The sequence below is a fragment of the Mixophyes fleayi genome, chromosome 12 (genome assembly GCF_038048845.1).
Source record: "Mixophyes fleayi isolate aMixFle1 chromosome 12, aMixFle1.hap1, whole genome shotgun sequence".
NCBI classification, from domain to species: Eukaryota; Metazoa; Chordata; class Amphibia; order Anura; family Limnodynastidae; genus Mixophyes; species Mixophyes fleayi.
The window spans coordinates 21,853,429-21,868,725 of NC_134413.1; the positions used below are offsets into that span (position 1 = coordinate 21,853,429).

Here is a 15,297-nt window from a genome sequence, read left to right on the forward strand (position 1 = left end):
CCTAAGAGGATCCCATGATAAGGACTATACACACGTCTGTCCTGTTTAGATTAGTCTGCTTCACTCATTTGATAAACTCGGTGCCAAGAAGGACGTCAAATGGCACGTGAGACAAAGCTGGGTCACAGAGGCTGATACGTAAGACCATTTTTTAGTCTATAAAAGAAGTCTAGGAGGTATATATACTAAACTGCGGGTTTGAAAAAGTGGAGATGTTGCCTATAGCAACCAATCAGATTCTAGCTGACTTTTTGTAGAATGTACTAAATAAATGATAACTAGAATCTGATTGGTTGCTATAGGCAACATCTCCACACGCAGTTTAGTACATATACCCCTAGGTACAGGGCTTTAACAATAGCAAACTTGGAGCTCTATAATCTCCGCAGTAGTTCTGTGATTATTACTGACAATGTGTTTTCTTATCCACCCTCCGACAGGGCTGCCAGCCGAATTTGCGGGGCCCAGTACAAATGTAACAGGCAGGGCCCCCCTCCTTCCTTCTCTCAACCCACCTTCATTTTTAAATTAATCTCTACCCAACATTTGCCTTGCCCCCCCCCCCCTCATTCTCATCTAACCCCTGCAGTAGGCAACTTACCTCTCTGCGTCTTCTTGCTGTCTCCTTTCAGCTCCTCCCTATTAACATAGGCAAACCGAGGGGGGGGGGGGGTGCCTAATGCCTGGAAAACCCCCTCCAAGGCTGGGGCACCAGAAGTACACGCAGCATTGCCCATGTATATTATGGGGATAGGAAGAGTTGGAGAGCAGCCAAGCACTGTCTAAATTTATAGTCACGCCCCCATGCATGCTGGTCACTCCCACTGGTGGCGTGGTGTGGGAACCCCCCTCTACATATCCTACGTTTGCCCCTGATTAACAGCGCTGTGAAGTTATTAATTAATCTTTGTCTGGGGACTGGGAACCCGGGGGGCTGCAATTAGAGCAAATAGCAGCAGCTGTGGGCCCCCGACATCTTGGAAGCAGAGGCAGACATGCTGCCTGTAAGAGGGCCCACTGCCATATCCGTAATTACACGCAGAGGTCTATCCTCACACCACCTCTCACACCTCAGGTGCAGCTGCCTAGAAACGGTGCCCACTACCTCCCTTAATTCACTTTGGAGTCCCCCACCCCTAATACATTTGTTTGGGCCCGGGGCTGGTGGGGCCCCACTCTGCTGTTAGGGCCCATACTGCTGTACTCCCTGTACCCCCATGATGGTGGCCTTGTCCACAGAGTGTTCTGGTAGAACCTGTAGGACACAACTGGCTGCTTATCCAGATTTGCAGACAAAGACAATTCCACTTAAGACAATAATTAGACAATTTATAATTAAATATTCACCTAATTATGGGGAGCATCTGCTACAATTAGAAAACTATTTTTATTTAAGTATAATCATCCTTTAAGCAGTTTATTTTTCATAGTCTCTCTTGACTGGATGGATTCTATCCCAACAGTTCATATACACTCAATATTATTAAACAGTTCTGTAATGAATGTCAAGTTAAGAATTTTCTCGCTGTTTTACTGGTTTGTAATCACTGTGTATACATGTCCAATTTGTCTCTACAAGAGCTTTGCACAGAAGTCAGTTACTTTATACATGTTACTGAGTATTGAGGAGACAAAAGGTTAACTCTAACCCACCATAGATGCACCTTGTGAGTATAGACTTTGAAACTTTTGTATTCCTTGTATCCCCCAGATCCCCAGGTATCAGTCATGATCAATAAAGGTTAAACCTGCTGGGACCCGCTCTCCCCCGGTTATTCCCTCCAATTTTCCCCTTATGCCTATGTATGTATCCTGTAATACAACAGAGCTGCCAAGATTGTTCCAAGCCCAGCCTGCTTCATACACTAAGCACCGGTTCTACAGCTGCTGGTATCTGGAATACACACACAGGACATGCTATTAAGTATGGAGCTCTAGATGTCTCTAAAAGACTACAAGGTGTTCATTCAGGGAGGTTACCAGAGCTGTTAATACACAGTATCTCCAGACTCTGTGGAGCCAGTGTCGGCAGGGTGTCCAGGAGTGAGATGGGCAGCTGTCAGTCCCTGTCACATTCCCGGGCTGCCAATCGGGTAGCCAGCAAAGTTAGCTCCTCCCTTCCACCCAGAAGCCTCAAGGGTGGGAAACAGAGCCTGGATAAATAAGGTTCCAGACCACAGAACAGAAGAGAAACTCAGGGATTTCAGATCGTAAGCTGGGTGTCAGGGCTGGTGAGGGGTTACAGCTCCTACTAGACTGACCAAGAAACAGAGGTTACAGCAAAGGACTGTGAATACCGGCACTGTCCTTTCATCATCCTCATTCTCTGCAGGTCTTGTGGATCTGTTGCTGCCGAAAGTGGAATGACAGTGAAGAGGGGCTGCAGCAACAGGAGTAGAGCATCGCTATAAAGGATCAAGCCGAAGCAGATAAACCTTTGTCCGCTATAAGGAGACTGGTATCATAGTGTAATTGTGTTTCCTCACAGAGTGATTCATTGATCCATTTGATAAAAATGCTATAGCTCTGCTGGTGATTTGCTATTAATAAACTTAAGCATTCTTAATTCAGATATTTGCCAGGGTGTGAAAAGATGTTCCCATACCCACAGTACTGGAGGCGATACACTGAAGGTAGTCTGCTAAGCGCTGACGGAAATTAGCTTGTGGGTGCCCCAGTATTGTGAAACCCAGCCCCCACCGTTCTGGTCTAAAGACATGCATTTCTGCTCAAACAAGTGAGACAGAGGTATGTGTGTATGATGACTGGGAGTGGCGTGTTGCAAAAAAAGGCTGTTATGTTACCATTTTAAAAGATGACATTTACTAGGCCTGACAATAATTAGGTTTCAGAAGCACCCTCCATTATATTAGCAATATGGCTGATAATTTATTACAAGCATAAATTTAGCTTGCGATTATGATTACACTTTATGTGTAAAGCAACAACATATTTCAGAGGGTACACAGTGTGGGGAGAAAATATATACAGACATTAAAGCTGAACTTGACACAATTGAGGTGCAGCCCCTGCTCGGATGCTTAAGTGTTTGAAGGTCTCCTTACCTATAAATGACGCCTTTCTCATGAAGAAACATGAGGGCAGACGTGATTTCAGCACTGTAGAAGCAGGCCCGGGCTTCATCAAACCGTCGAGACTTCTGGATATGAAACATCAAATCTCCCCCATTTACAAACTCCATCACGAAAAATAACCGGTCCTTTTGAAAGTAAAAAAAAAAAGAAAAGAAAGATAAGTCATCAGATACAAGGATCTTATTATAATAATTAATGTCTGCATGTGCTGTCTATACATGAAGGTAGGCAGTGGTTGAAGTGGAAATTTATAAGTGGCGGAATGGAAAATATACTGGAATTTAATGGTTTTACAATGAAGGCAGTAGGGGACGTGTCGGTATGGCATACTACCGTATATACCCCCACTTCCACCACTGGGCAAATGTGTACAAAGTGGGGCCAGATATTTTGAGAGAAGGACCAATATTCAGCCTATCAAATCATAAGTAACTAATAGCTCATGTGTCACTGTTTCAGCTACATTCCGATAAATATTGTTTCAGCCCCCAAAGTTGATGCCTTTGCCTTGAAAGTATCCGATGGATGCGTCTTAACAGAGGTACACTTCTAGACAATTTACATTAATAATTAAAATGAGGGAATAGAACCATCTAAGTAATTAAAACACCTTTACATATTGAGGAATGAGGAAAGAGAATTGCAAATGCAATTTCTCAAATAGTAAATACCAAAGAGCATCACAGTGAAAGGGATCTCAGTATTTTAAATGTATCAGTCCCCTACACACAATGGAGGCAGCCATTCTAGTAGGAACTAAATGATATCACTGAGATATGGGGCGGAAAGTGTTTACAAAGTGCATTGTACTTCAGTGATGTTACTAGGAAGATGTACCTCATGATTATTGGTCAGGAAGTGCTTCAGTGATGTCACTAGGAAGATGTACCCCATGAATATTGGTCAGGAAGTGCCTCAGTGATGTCACTAGGAAGATGTACCTCATGATTATTGGTCAGGAAGTGCCTCAGTGATGTCACTAGGAAGATGTACCCCATGAATATTGGTCAGGAAGTGCCTCAGTGATGTCACTAGGAAGCAGTAACTCATGATTATTGGTGAGGAAGTGCTTCAGTGATGTCACTAGGAAGATGTACCTCATGATTATTGGTCAGGAAGTGCCTCAGTGATGTCACTAGGAAGATGTACCTCATGATTATTGGTCAGGAAGTGCCTCAGTGATGTCACTAGGAAGCAGTAACTCATGATTATTGGTGAGGAAGTGCTTCAGTGATGTCACTGGGAAGATGTACCCCATGAATATTGGTCAGGAAGGGCCTCAGTGATGTCACTAGGAAGATGTACCTCATGATCATTGGTCAGGAAGTGCCTCAGTGATATCACTAGGAAGATGTACCTCATGATCATTGGTCAGGAAGTGCCTCAGTGATGTCACTAGGAAGATGTACCTCATGAATATTGGTCAGGAAGTGCCTCAGTGATGTCACTAGGAAGCAGTAACTCATGATTATTGGTCAGGAAGGGCCTCAGTGATGTCACTAGGAAGATGTACCTCATGATCATTGGTCAGGAAGTGCCTCAGTGATATCACTAGGAAGATGTACCTCATGATCATTGGTCAGGAAGTGCCTCAGTGATATCACTAGGAAGATGTACCTCATGATTATTGGTCAGGAAGGGCCTCAGTGATGTCACTAGGAAGCAGTAACTCATGATTATTGGTGAGGAAGTGCTTCAGTGATGTCACTAGGAAGATGTACCTCATGATTATTGGTCAGGAAGTGCCTCAGTGATATCACTAGGAAGATGTACCTCATGATCATTGGTCAGGAAGTGCCTCAGTGATGTCACTAGGAAGATGTACCTCATGAATATTGGTCAGGAAGTGCCTCAGTGATGTCACTAGGAAAATGTACCTCATGATTATTGGTCAGGAAGTACCTCAGTGATGTCACTAGGAAGATGTACCCCATGAATATTGGTCAGGAAGTGCCTCAGTGATGTCACTAGGAAGCAGTAACTCATGATTATTGGTGAGGAAGTGCTTCAGTGATGTCACTAGGAAGATGTACCTCATGATTATTGGTCAGGAAGTGCCTCAGTGATGTCACTAGGAAGATGTACCCCATGAATATTGGTCAGGAAGGGCCTCAGTGATGTCACTAGGAAGATGTACCTCATGATCATTGGTCAGGAAGTGCCTCAGTGATACCAGTAGGAAGATGTACCTCATGATCATTGGTCAGGAAGTGCCTCAGTGATGTCACTAGGAAGATGTACCTCATGATTATTGGTCAGGAAGTGCCTCAGTGATGTCACTAGGAAGATGTACCTCATGATTATTGGTCAGGAAGTGCCTCAGTGATGTCACTAGGAAGATGTACCTCATGATTATTGGTCAGGAAGTGCCTCAGTGATGTCACTAGGAAGATGTACCCCATGAATATTGGTCAGGAAGTGCCTCAGTGATGTCACTAGGAAGCAGTATCTCATGATTATTGGTCAGGAAGTGCCTCAGTGATGTCACTAGGAAGATGTACCTCATGATTATTGGTCAGGAAGTGCCTCAGTGCCTCAGTGACTAGGAAGTGACTTGTGGTTTTTAGTTTGTCAGATGTTAAGTATAAAAGATGGTTTAAGTCCAAATAATGCCAGCTCCATTCAGTAACAGATATAAATAATTAAGAGAGTAATTAGCACCAAAAACAAATTTTGATTTTTGTTTCCCTATCTAGCAAAATCATAAACATTTTGTTAATCTTGCTATCATTTAAAAATAACCTGAAAAGACACAAACAATGAAAATAAATAAACAAACTTACTCTTCTTTCCAAAGACCATTAAAAAAGTTAAAAAAACACAACATTTTTAATTTTAAAATAATTAGAATCTAAACATACAAGTGAAAAAAATCTGTTCCAACATTTACAAACTTCAGGTATATGTACTTACACCACAAAATCCAAAAAAACTATGAATATAAAATAGACTATATTTGGAACAGTCACATTTCCTCCTTAATTTCATTCCTTGCCTCTGATTGGCTGAGCCACTGTGGTACATGCTTGGTTTTGTTGTAACTGTTTAAAGTACTGAGTTTATGTGCAATATATAAGAAATATGTAAATTATTGTCACTGTGAACATTTTTTTTGTCAATAAAACTCAGTTTAAAAAAAAAACAAAGGTTCAGCAAAGTGCTACTTATAACATAAACCTACATGTTATACAAGACAGAACTGGTTTTACTGTAGCAAGTTTTCTTCAGAAGTCTAGTTTTACAGGAGCCGTGTTATATGTAACAGAGTAACAGTCGGGGAATGTCTACATAATACTCTTTTGTCATATTCTTGGGTTATAGCCACAGAATATAAAATTTAGTTCTATTCATACACTGCCAAAGAGATTTATGCTACAACAATGCAATGTACAGAAGTATCATTCATTTTTATTGTTGCAATTTTTTCACTTGCAAATTGAACGGTAATAGAACGGTAATTATTAAAACAGTAGTTATAATTAAAAGTGTGTTCCAAGTGCTGCTGAAATAGCTATTGACCTATGGAAATATCACAATAACACATCAAGGAGATGAACAAAACACACAACGCACACAATAAATGGAGAAAAAAATAAAGAGGGTATAAGGGAGGGAGAAATTGGAATTAGGGTTAGAGACCTCTCCATCTGTGCTCAGATAGGAACCTTACCAGAACATCCAGGTATCTAGGTACACACCTGTTTCTCACTGGGCACAATTTATTGGGAATATATCGAACTCTTAAATACTTGATATATTCAGTACCAACGTAGCCAGGATAGTACAAACCAATATGAGTGATCAATTTCAGAATGATCTAATATGAAATGTGCCAGCACAATTTCAGAGGAACCCTGCTTAATGTGTCTGGGAATGAGCCCCAGTAAAAGCATTTTAGGATCTAGTGGTGCAATCATACCCAACTCCTAGGACGGTATTTGGATTACAATTTGCAAAAGAGGGGCACTTCTCGGCAGAGCCACCAAACATGATAATAAATAGCAAGTGCCCCACAGCCTAAGAAACAGCATGGCTCAGTTCTAATAGGAAATATTTTATGACAGACTTCTGGAGTACGGTCCAACCTCTAAAGACTGGACTGCTCTCTCTGTAGAGTAGAGTAGAAGTGAAGGCTTCTTTCCAGATCATAGACCACCCACTCCCAGAGCATTATTTGCCAGTCTGCCTCCCATGATACTTCAGAGAGGTCTGACAGTCAAGCAAAGAATATACACTAGAAATAATTCCAGAGGAATTAGGGGTTTGTTAGCATAGTAACTCAAACTGCAGCGGCAGAACTACCATGTCTGCAGGAGAAATAACAGCTATTGAGTTGCTATAAGTAACACTGTAATACTTGTTAAATATGCTTAGCTATCGTTGGTGAATCTTACCAATTTTAGTAATAGCAGTGTTATCATTGACAATAACCTTTTGTTGTATAGAGAGAAGTGAGAAGAATTCCTATCGCAATAGTGTTTTTGACCCTTTAATCAGGGCTGCCAAGAAGAATTCAGGGCCCGGGTACAACAAATTCATGGGGCCCCCCTCATAGTGAAGTAAGCCCCAAAATTTGGCGGCGCAAAAAAAATTAGGTTTATGGTCATATATTCAGGGGCGTGGCTAGCCAAACGGCAGTGCAAATTTTTTGGGAGGTGTGGTCATGCATTTGGGGGCGTGGCAAACGTGCCATTGGGGCGTGGCTAACATAAAAACCACTAGGCTCTCAATTCGCCGGAGCGTCACATATGTTCAAGCACTCCTGACTTTCAGGACATCTACCACCACAGGGTAGTATACAAACAATGCAGTGTGTACACAAACAGTTCAGTCTTGGCCTACACCTTACATTGGACACAACATTCACCAAAAATTGGTATTGTCCCTACTAGAATCACAACATTTCACACACTGTGCTGCTCTCTCCTACCTGTTCTTCTCACTTTCTCCACCTGTGGCTGCTGCTTTCTTTAGTTGTGGCTTGTCCGGATCCAGAAATGTTGAAGGACCTATTTTGAAAAAAAATGGCTACATTTAGAAAATTACAGCCAGCCCCAGCGTTAAATCAATGGCACCCACGATTAATAATTAGGCCTTCCTCCAGCCCCAACATTAAAATAATACTATTCACATTTAATAAATAAACCTATATCCCTTCCTGCAAACAGCCCCAGCAATACCTATTTCCCGCAACCATCACTGCCATTAAATAATTCATAGTCACATTTAATAAATAGACCTCATTCTCCCTAAACTCACCCCAAGATTCAATAGCCCCCAAACCACCCCATCTTAAATTAATAGTCCCTACTATTAAATTGCCTCACCATCACCCTACAAACAAAATAGCGCCCATTAATTAGCTGCCACCTACCTCACACACACTACATTGCAACAAGCCCCCTGTGCCATTACACACACAATACTGTGCCCCTTCATCACAACTACACTGTACCCCCTTATGCTCACACTGCGACCTCCATGCTGCTTTTCCCCCTTCTTTTTTACTTTGTGCCTCTCTCCCACTTTTTTCCCTCCTCTGTTCCTCTCTCCCACTTTTTTTCCCCTCCTCTGTTCCTCTTTCCCCAATTTTTTTTTATTCCTCTGTGGCCCTCTCCTTTTTTTCCTCCTCTGTTCCTCTCTCCCACTTTTTTTTTTATTCCCCTGTGGCTCTCTCCTTTTTTTCCCTCCTCTGTTCCTCTCTCCCACTTTTTTTCCCCTCCTCTGTTCCTCTTTCCCCAATTTTTTTTTATTCCTCTGTGGCTCTCTCCTTTTTTTCCTCCTCTGTTTCTCTGTCCCCTTTCTTTATAGTACTGTCCCTCTCTGTTTTCCTCCCCTTGCCTCTCCGTTTCTTTACTTACCTTTTGTCAACTTCTTTCTTTTCTTTTCTGCTCTTCTGTCTCCTCTTCTGTCTTCTTTCTTCCTGCTGGCTGCGGCGCTCCTCACTGACTGACAGGCGTGACTTGATGACGTCACGCCCGGCAGTCAGTGTGAATGGAGGAGAGGAGGGACACGGCGCCGCGCGATCACGTGAGTATTTATTTTATTTTTTATTTTTTAATTTATTCTTCCTCCCAGCTCCCAAGAAACCCAAGACCCCCCCCTCCGCGGGAAAAAAAAAAAAAAAAAAGTTAAAAAAAAAAGCGCAAGACAGAAAAATTAAAAAAAAAAAAATTAATTAGCAGCGGGGGCCCGGCCCGGGTAAACTGTACCCGCTCCCCCCCCCCCTCTCGGCGGCCCTGCCTTTAATAAATCAGCCCACAGTGTCTTATAAGTGGATATTAGGTTTATCTGTAAAAATTGGGAGTTTATGTTGAGCCCAATTGCAACAGAAGTAAATATTATTCATTTTACCACCTGGGGGAGTAAAGAGATGTTGAATGCTTGTGAGTTTAAAGGCAGTGACACAAAGGACTAAAGAAAGGACTGCACATTTGGGAGAGATGTCAAGAGTCAAGTCAGTGTGCATCATTTCATAGGGAAGAGGGTGTTGTAACTCTGACTCAAAATAAACAATTGTTGCAAGTGTGGGATCACAGATGTTTTTCAATGTATTACAGTAGTATTAGTAGTAATATTATTGAACCCATAAGGTCCCAGAAGTTTGATATTTTCTTTTAGATCCTTAGTAACTAAATGAATTTCAGAGGGACTGTCGCTGGAAATTATAGAGCATTGGGAAGTATGCTACTAATTAGTCATTAGATTAAAAGCACTTTAGACATTAAAGTGGAAAGCTTCTTTAGGTCACTTGCATTTCTGTATGAATTTCCCTTCTTTCCCAATAATAGATTGCTGGGGTTCTTTCCGTCCTGCAGTCTTATTCAGCCAGGTGGTGCATGCAGTCACCTGCTGTCCCCCATCTACAATCTGGCTCTGCACATTCCTAGGGCAGAGAGTGTAGAAGTCACAGTCTCTTGAGCTCACTGCTAGGTGACCAAGGGCTCTCTGTAGCAGGGCGTCACAGCGCCTCTAAGGATTTCAATTAGAGCCACTGTGTCAGATTCAGATCACCCATACTATGCAGAGAGCCGAGCATCAGCACAGGTGATCGCCAGAGGTCCTGGCAGTATCTAATACCCCATTCATACTGCACCAAAATCCCGGGTTTTTGCCGGGGCGAGCTCAAACGACCCGGGTCTTGGTGCAGTATGAATGGTACAAGTCAAAAATCCCGGGTCTAAAAACCCGGGTCTTCAACCCGGCATTTATCGAGGGGTAATTCCCGGGTCGGACCCGGGTTGCCTGCACTATGAATGATGCAACCCGGGTTTTTCAACCCGGGTTGCATAGAAAACAAGCTGATTGGCTGTCTGCCTGTCTCTGGAGGATGATGTCATCGGTTGGAGCCCGTGGAAGAAAAAAAAACCAGTCACCTTTCAATGACATCACCATTTTTCAGCCAATGAAAACTGCTCTGGTGATGACTCCCACAAATTGACAGGGCACAGACTTGTGCAGTATGAATGGGGTCAACCCAGGAAATTCCCAGGTCCGAGGTGCAGTATGAATGGTGTTTATGAGCTGGGACGCTCCGAGCCCCAAAAACCCGGCTTGAAAAACCCGGGATATTGCCGGGGCGGCAGTATGAAAGCGGTATAAGTGCCAGGACACTGCTAAACAAAGTCATCTGTGAGAGCCCCAGAGGAGTAACCCCCACCAAAACAATCATATTCAGAAGAAAAGAGATTTATTAAACCTCTTTAATGTAAATAAAGAACTCTGCTCTTTTCAATGTCTAATTTGTCTGACAGTAGCTTGCAGGGCGCTAGGTACGTATACATGCACTATCAATGAGCTTAATTTCAGCTGACATTTGCAATATTTTAAATATAAATGTTACTTGATTACTTTTTCATATTGGATTAATTTAATGCTTAGTGGTCCTTCAGAGCTCATATACACGGGTGTTAAAATCTAGCATTCGATGAGCATACATAAGCCTTTGCATGAATGCACTTTGTCGCAGAGAGTCCAAAAAATAATCTGCAAACAATGATGGCGATTGTAAGCATGCTGTACACTATGGTGCAGACCACAATTTGAAAGCAGTATAAGGTTTTGTCTTCACTTTTAACAGGTATTGGTTTCCAATGGCTATTTGTACAGGGTCATAAGACAAAAGGTTCACAAATGAGCTATCATTCCCCCCCCCCCTTGTTTTCTGCACTTGCAGTAAACAATGTGTGATATGTACAGTATGAGCCAAATGTCACCTGACCTGAGACATGAGTTCAAGTCATCGTCCTTTTATCCTGTAACATGTGGGTAGAGAATTGTATCCATCACAAGGCTCAGGAGTAAAAATACTTTCACATTCCAAAGCACCGCTCCGGAACATGGGACATCTATTTCTGATTTCAGGACTCTTACACACTTCACACACTATAGCTTAAAGGAAAAACACACCCTATATAATCAAAGTTTTTTTCCATGTTTGGGTCGACAACTATTTAATAACGGATTACAGATGCATCAAATATATAATTTACATGGTTGACAAATGCAGAATCTTCCCTTTAAGGGTGAAATTTCCAATAATATTATTATTATGTAGCATCACTGATGACGCATACTTTGAACCCAGGCTGCGTTAAGAGTCATCTGAATCTAATTTAGAAATCCATATGTGTCCTAGATCTACACATCTTTTTGCTTAGCATTCAGGTCTCAGGGACCCCTTATTTTAAGCAGAGTACTATCTATGAGAACGGCCTTTATAAGAGCAGTGGCGCACGCAGGGGGGTTTCTGGGTCTCCAGAAACCCCTCCCCTCCGCTAAACAAGTGCCCTATATAGCGGCACTGTATTGTATACAGCACCACCGCGGACGCTTCTTTGACAGCGCGGCGGCTGCTGTATAGTACAGTGCTGCCTAAACGGAGCTGCTGCGCATGCGCAACAGCTCTTTCGCTTTTTTTTTTTTTTTTCGGTGGAGGGGAAACCCCCCCTTAAAAATGCTCCGTGCGCCGCTGAAGAGGTGCCAAGTGTGTGTGTGTGTGTGAAGCGCATTACAAGACTCTGAGTGAGCCTGGACATGCTCTTCTCTGCATCATTATAAGTATCAGACGAGACAGGATCTCCATCAGTCTCTAGCAGAAGAGTGCATTTTAAAGCCGCTCCAAGCAATGTACTAAAAAGCTTTATACAAAAAAAGTGAAAACACTGACAATCGTTAAGCCATCAATGAGGCTAACTAGGAAACTTTTCAGTGTTTCTCCTAATAAAACTGTATTTAATTGAAGTGGGTGGCACCAATGTTGGCCTGGTCCACCACTATACCGGGGAAAACACCAGTGGGACCCACTAGCTGCACCGCAGTGCCAAGTTGTAATATGGCTGGAAAGGCGTGATCACTAGGGGCCCATGGCTCAGTGGTGCCCCATCCACTTCATAATTACTATACTATCTATTATGCAGAACCACAACTTAGCTTTAAAAGTCAATACATCCCAGGGCATCGGGATCACTGCAGAAACCTCTCTTCATGTGAAGCAGCAGAAAACTGTCTCCCCAGCCCCCCAGAAATAACTCATTTTATCTACATTATTATAAGCTGTGTCTAAACCATCACCCTAAGCTGTGACTGGAGTGTTCTCATCTAGACCAGAAGGACCAGTGTTACCTCCATAAAATTCTTATTCTTGTATCTGTATCAGGAAAACAATCATTATCAGCAGCTATTTATATAGCGCCACTAATTCTGCAGCGCTGTACAGAGAACTCACTCACATCAGTCCCTGCCCCATTGGAGCTTACAGTCCAAATTCCTTAACATACACACAGACAGACAGAGAGACTAGGGTCAGTTTAATAATAGCCAATTTACCTACTAGTATGTTTTTGGAGTGTGAGAGGAAACCGGAGCACCCAGAGGAAACCCACACAAACATGGGGAGAACATACAAACTCCACACAGATAAGGCCATGGTCTGGAATCGAACTCATTACCCCAGTGCTGTGAGACAGAAGTGCTAACCACTAGGCCTCTGTGCTGTCCAATTTTTTTTAACTTGCCTTTTAAAGATAGATGTGGAAAGATTTCTCCTAAAAGGGAGAATAAATTACGATACTTTATGGTAAATGAGGCATAACGCAGAAGAAATGTAGATAAAATTCACCCAAAGGAACAATATTTTATATCCATCTTACCTCAGATAACGTGCAAATCAGCTAGTTATTACAAGTGGGTGTATGACTCTTGTGGCTGTGTTTTTGGAAGGCTTTACTGTAAGTAGATCTTATTACATAGAGCCACGTTATCTCACATTATACAGGACCCTCTGACAGATTTATTACAAACTGTGAAAAAACAACATGAAAGTCATCTATCAAAGATACGATACTTCATTTCATGTTTTGTTCCCAGAATCTTCCCTTATTCTGCATGTTTTTAAGCTGGGCCAATGAGTTTGCAGTGTATCAGGCAAATGGAAATTAATGTGCCTTTGACCATGCTGAGCATGAAACCCAACATAACTACTTTATTTGTAGTTGCTACAGAGTCAAATATTAAATGAAAATTTCTGTGTATGCCTCAATATATATCTATATAGGCATGGGTCTACAGCAAGTGTCTAGTTGTGCTGGTGTTGAGACGCAACATGGTCGTAATTTACAGACCAAAAACGGGCACCCAAAAATAGTGTATTTCAGCCCATATGCTTGCTCAAGATAAGACCAGCGCTGCATTTGTAGGATACGCGCCAGGCGTACTTACACCCACCTACACAGAATCAGGTCACTATAACACTTTGTAATATTTCTTTATATAGGCAAACAGCATTTGCTATTCGGCTTTACATAATACAGCAGATATAACCTTCTTTCCACGTATGCATGAAATTAAGCCCCACCCCCACCACTTTTCTGTTCTCCATGAAAATGGCCACCTCCGTAGGCATCAATACATGGACATAGGACACAATTTCTGAACTGTTTCATCATGCCACAGATGGCAAAGCCAACCACGTCTTGTACTGGCTCAGCATCAGGGAGAATGCCAGACTCTTCAGGGAGTGAGGGAGATCACCCCTATTTCAGGGAGTCTCCCTGACATTCAGGGAGAGTTGGCAAGTATGATATATTTTTATCATTTATTTTGCATTAGGTTTCTGTCCTCCCTGAGCTCCCCAATCTGGAATTACATGCACAAGTGTGGCTGCATGCAACTCCAGACTGGGGAGGGTGTATGTCTGCTATGTCTTCCCCACTCTCCCCTTGTCACTTATGTTCCCCCCACTATCCTCCACTATTGGGGGAAACCAAGCACTACTCCCACACACAGGCCCTACAAAACACCTTCCAACCCTTTCTCCTCATTAGCTCACACTCCTGTCTCATGCTACAATGGCACTACAGAATATTTTGTCAGCTGGGCAATGCATGTAGTCTGTAATCAGATGAAATAAACAGGAAACCAGAACAGTGTTCAACAATTTGCAAAGGAAACACCCACATACAGACGTTCCTGACTGTTATCTAGAAAAGCCAACAGCAACAATCACTCTCCTGAGACAAAAAGAATGTATGACATTTTTAAATAGAAACATCCCAAATCTTAAAGTCGTGCAAACAATGTTATGTAATACATATAAAATCATTGTAATTGTCAGCTATGCTAATAGCTGTTTAACAGACATTATTATAAAAATCAGCAATGGGAGAACTGCATGCAACAGGAAAACAAGCATTTAAGTCACTCAAATCTATACTACTATTTGGTACATTTAGTAAGTGGAGAAACGCTACATATGACAAGGTTCATGATGATGATGATACATACAATATTAGCTGAATACTCACAGGGAGTTGTTACAGCCAATCAGGAAGCACATCAGGGGGTAAATGTATCAAAGTACCTTTTTTTTCAACTCGCGGGAGATCGGCGAGTTGACAGCTAAAATTTAAAGCGGCGCTGGCTTGTAAACTTGCCTTTACAAGCCAGCGCCACTTTAAATTTTAGCTGTCAACTCGCCGATCTCCCGCGAGTTACAAAAAACCGGACTTTGATACATTTACCCCCAGGTGTATAAATGACAAAATGTACAATGTGAACCAATAAGAGCAGACAGGGGGCACAGTAGTAGACGTGAATTTGCATGTTTGGGATTTGAGGGATAAATACGACAGGAGATGCAGGTTGTCGATTCCGATTGTCTACTCAGATGTAGCATTACGCAGGAGCCATCAGGGGGGCGTTT

At 42.3% G+C, this 15,297-nt stretch overlaps 1 protein-coding gene across 1 annotated transcript in view; it reads right to left on the reverse strand.

The window, feature by feature from the left end:
* The window catches only part of PRKCH (protein kinase C eta), a 143,835-nt gene that overhangs the window by 41,190 nt on the left and 87,348 nt on the right, over positions 1 to 15,297 (reverse strand). The window contains exon 10 of the mRNA XM_075192725.1: positions 3,066 to 3,220. Within this exon, the coding sequence (XP_075048826.1) occupies positions 3,066 to 3,220 (155 nt within the window). The remainder of the gene's footprint in view (positions 1 to 3,065; positions 3,221 to 15,297) is intronic.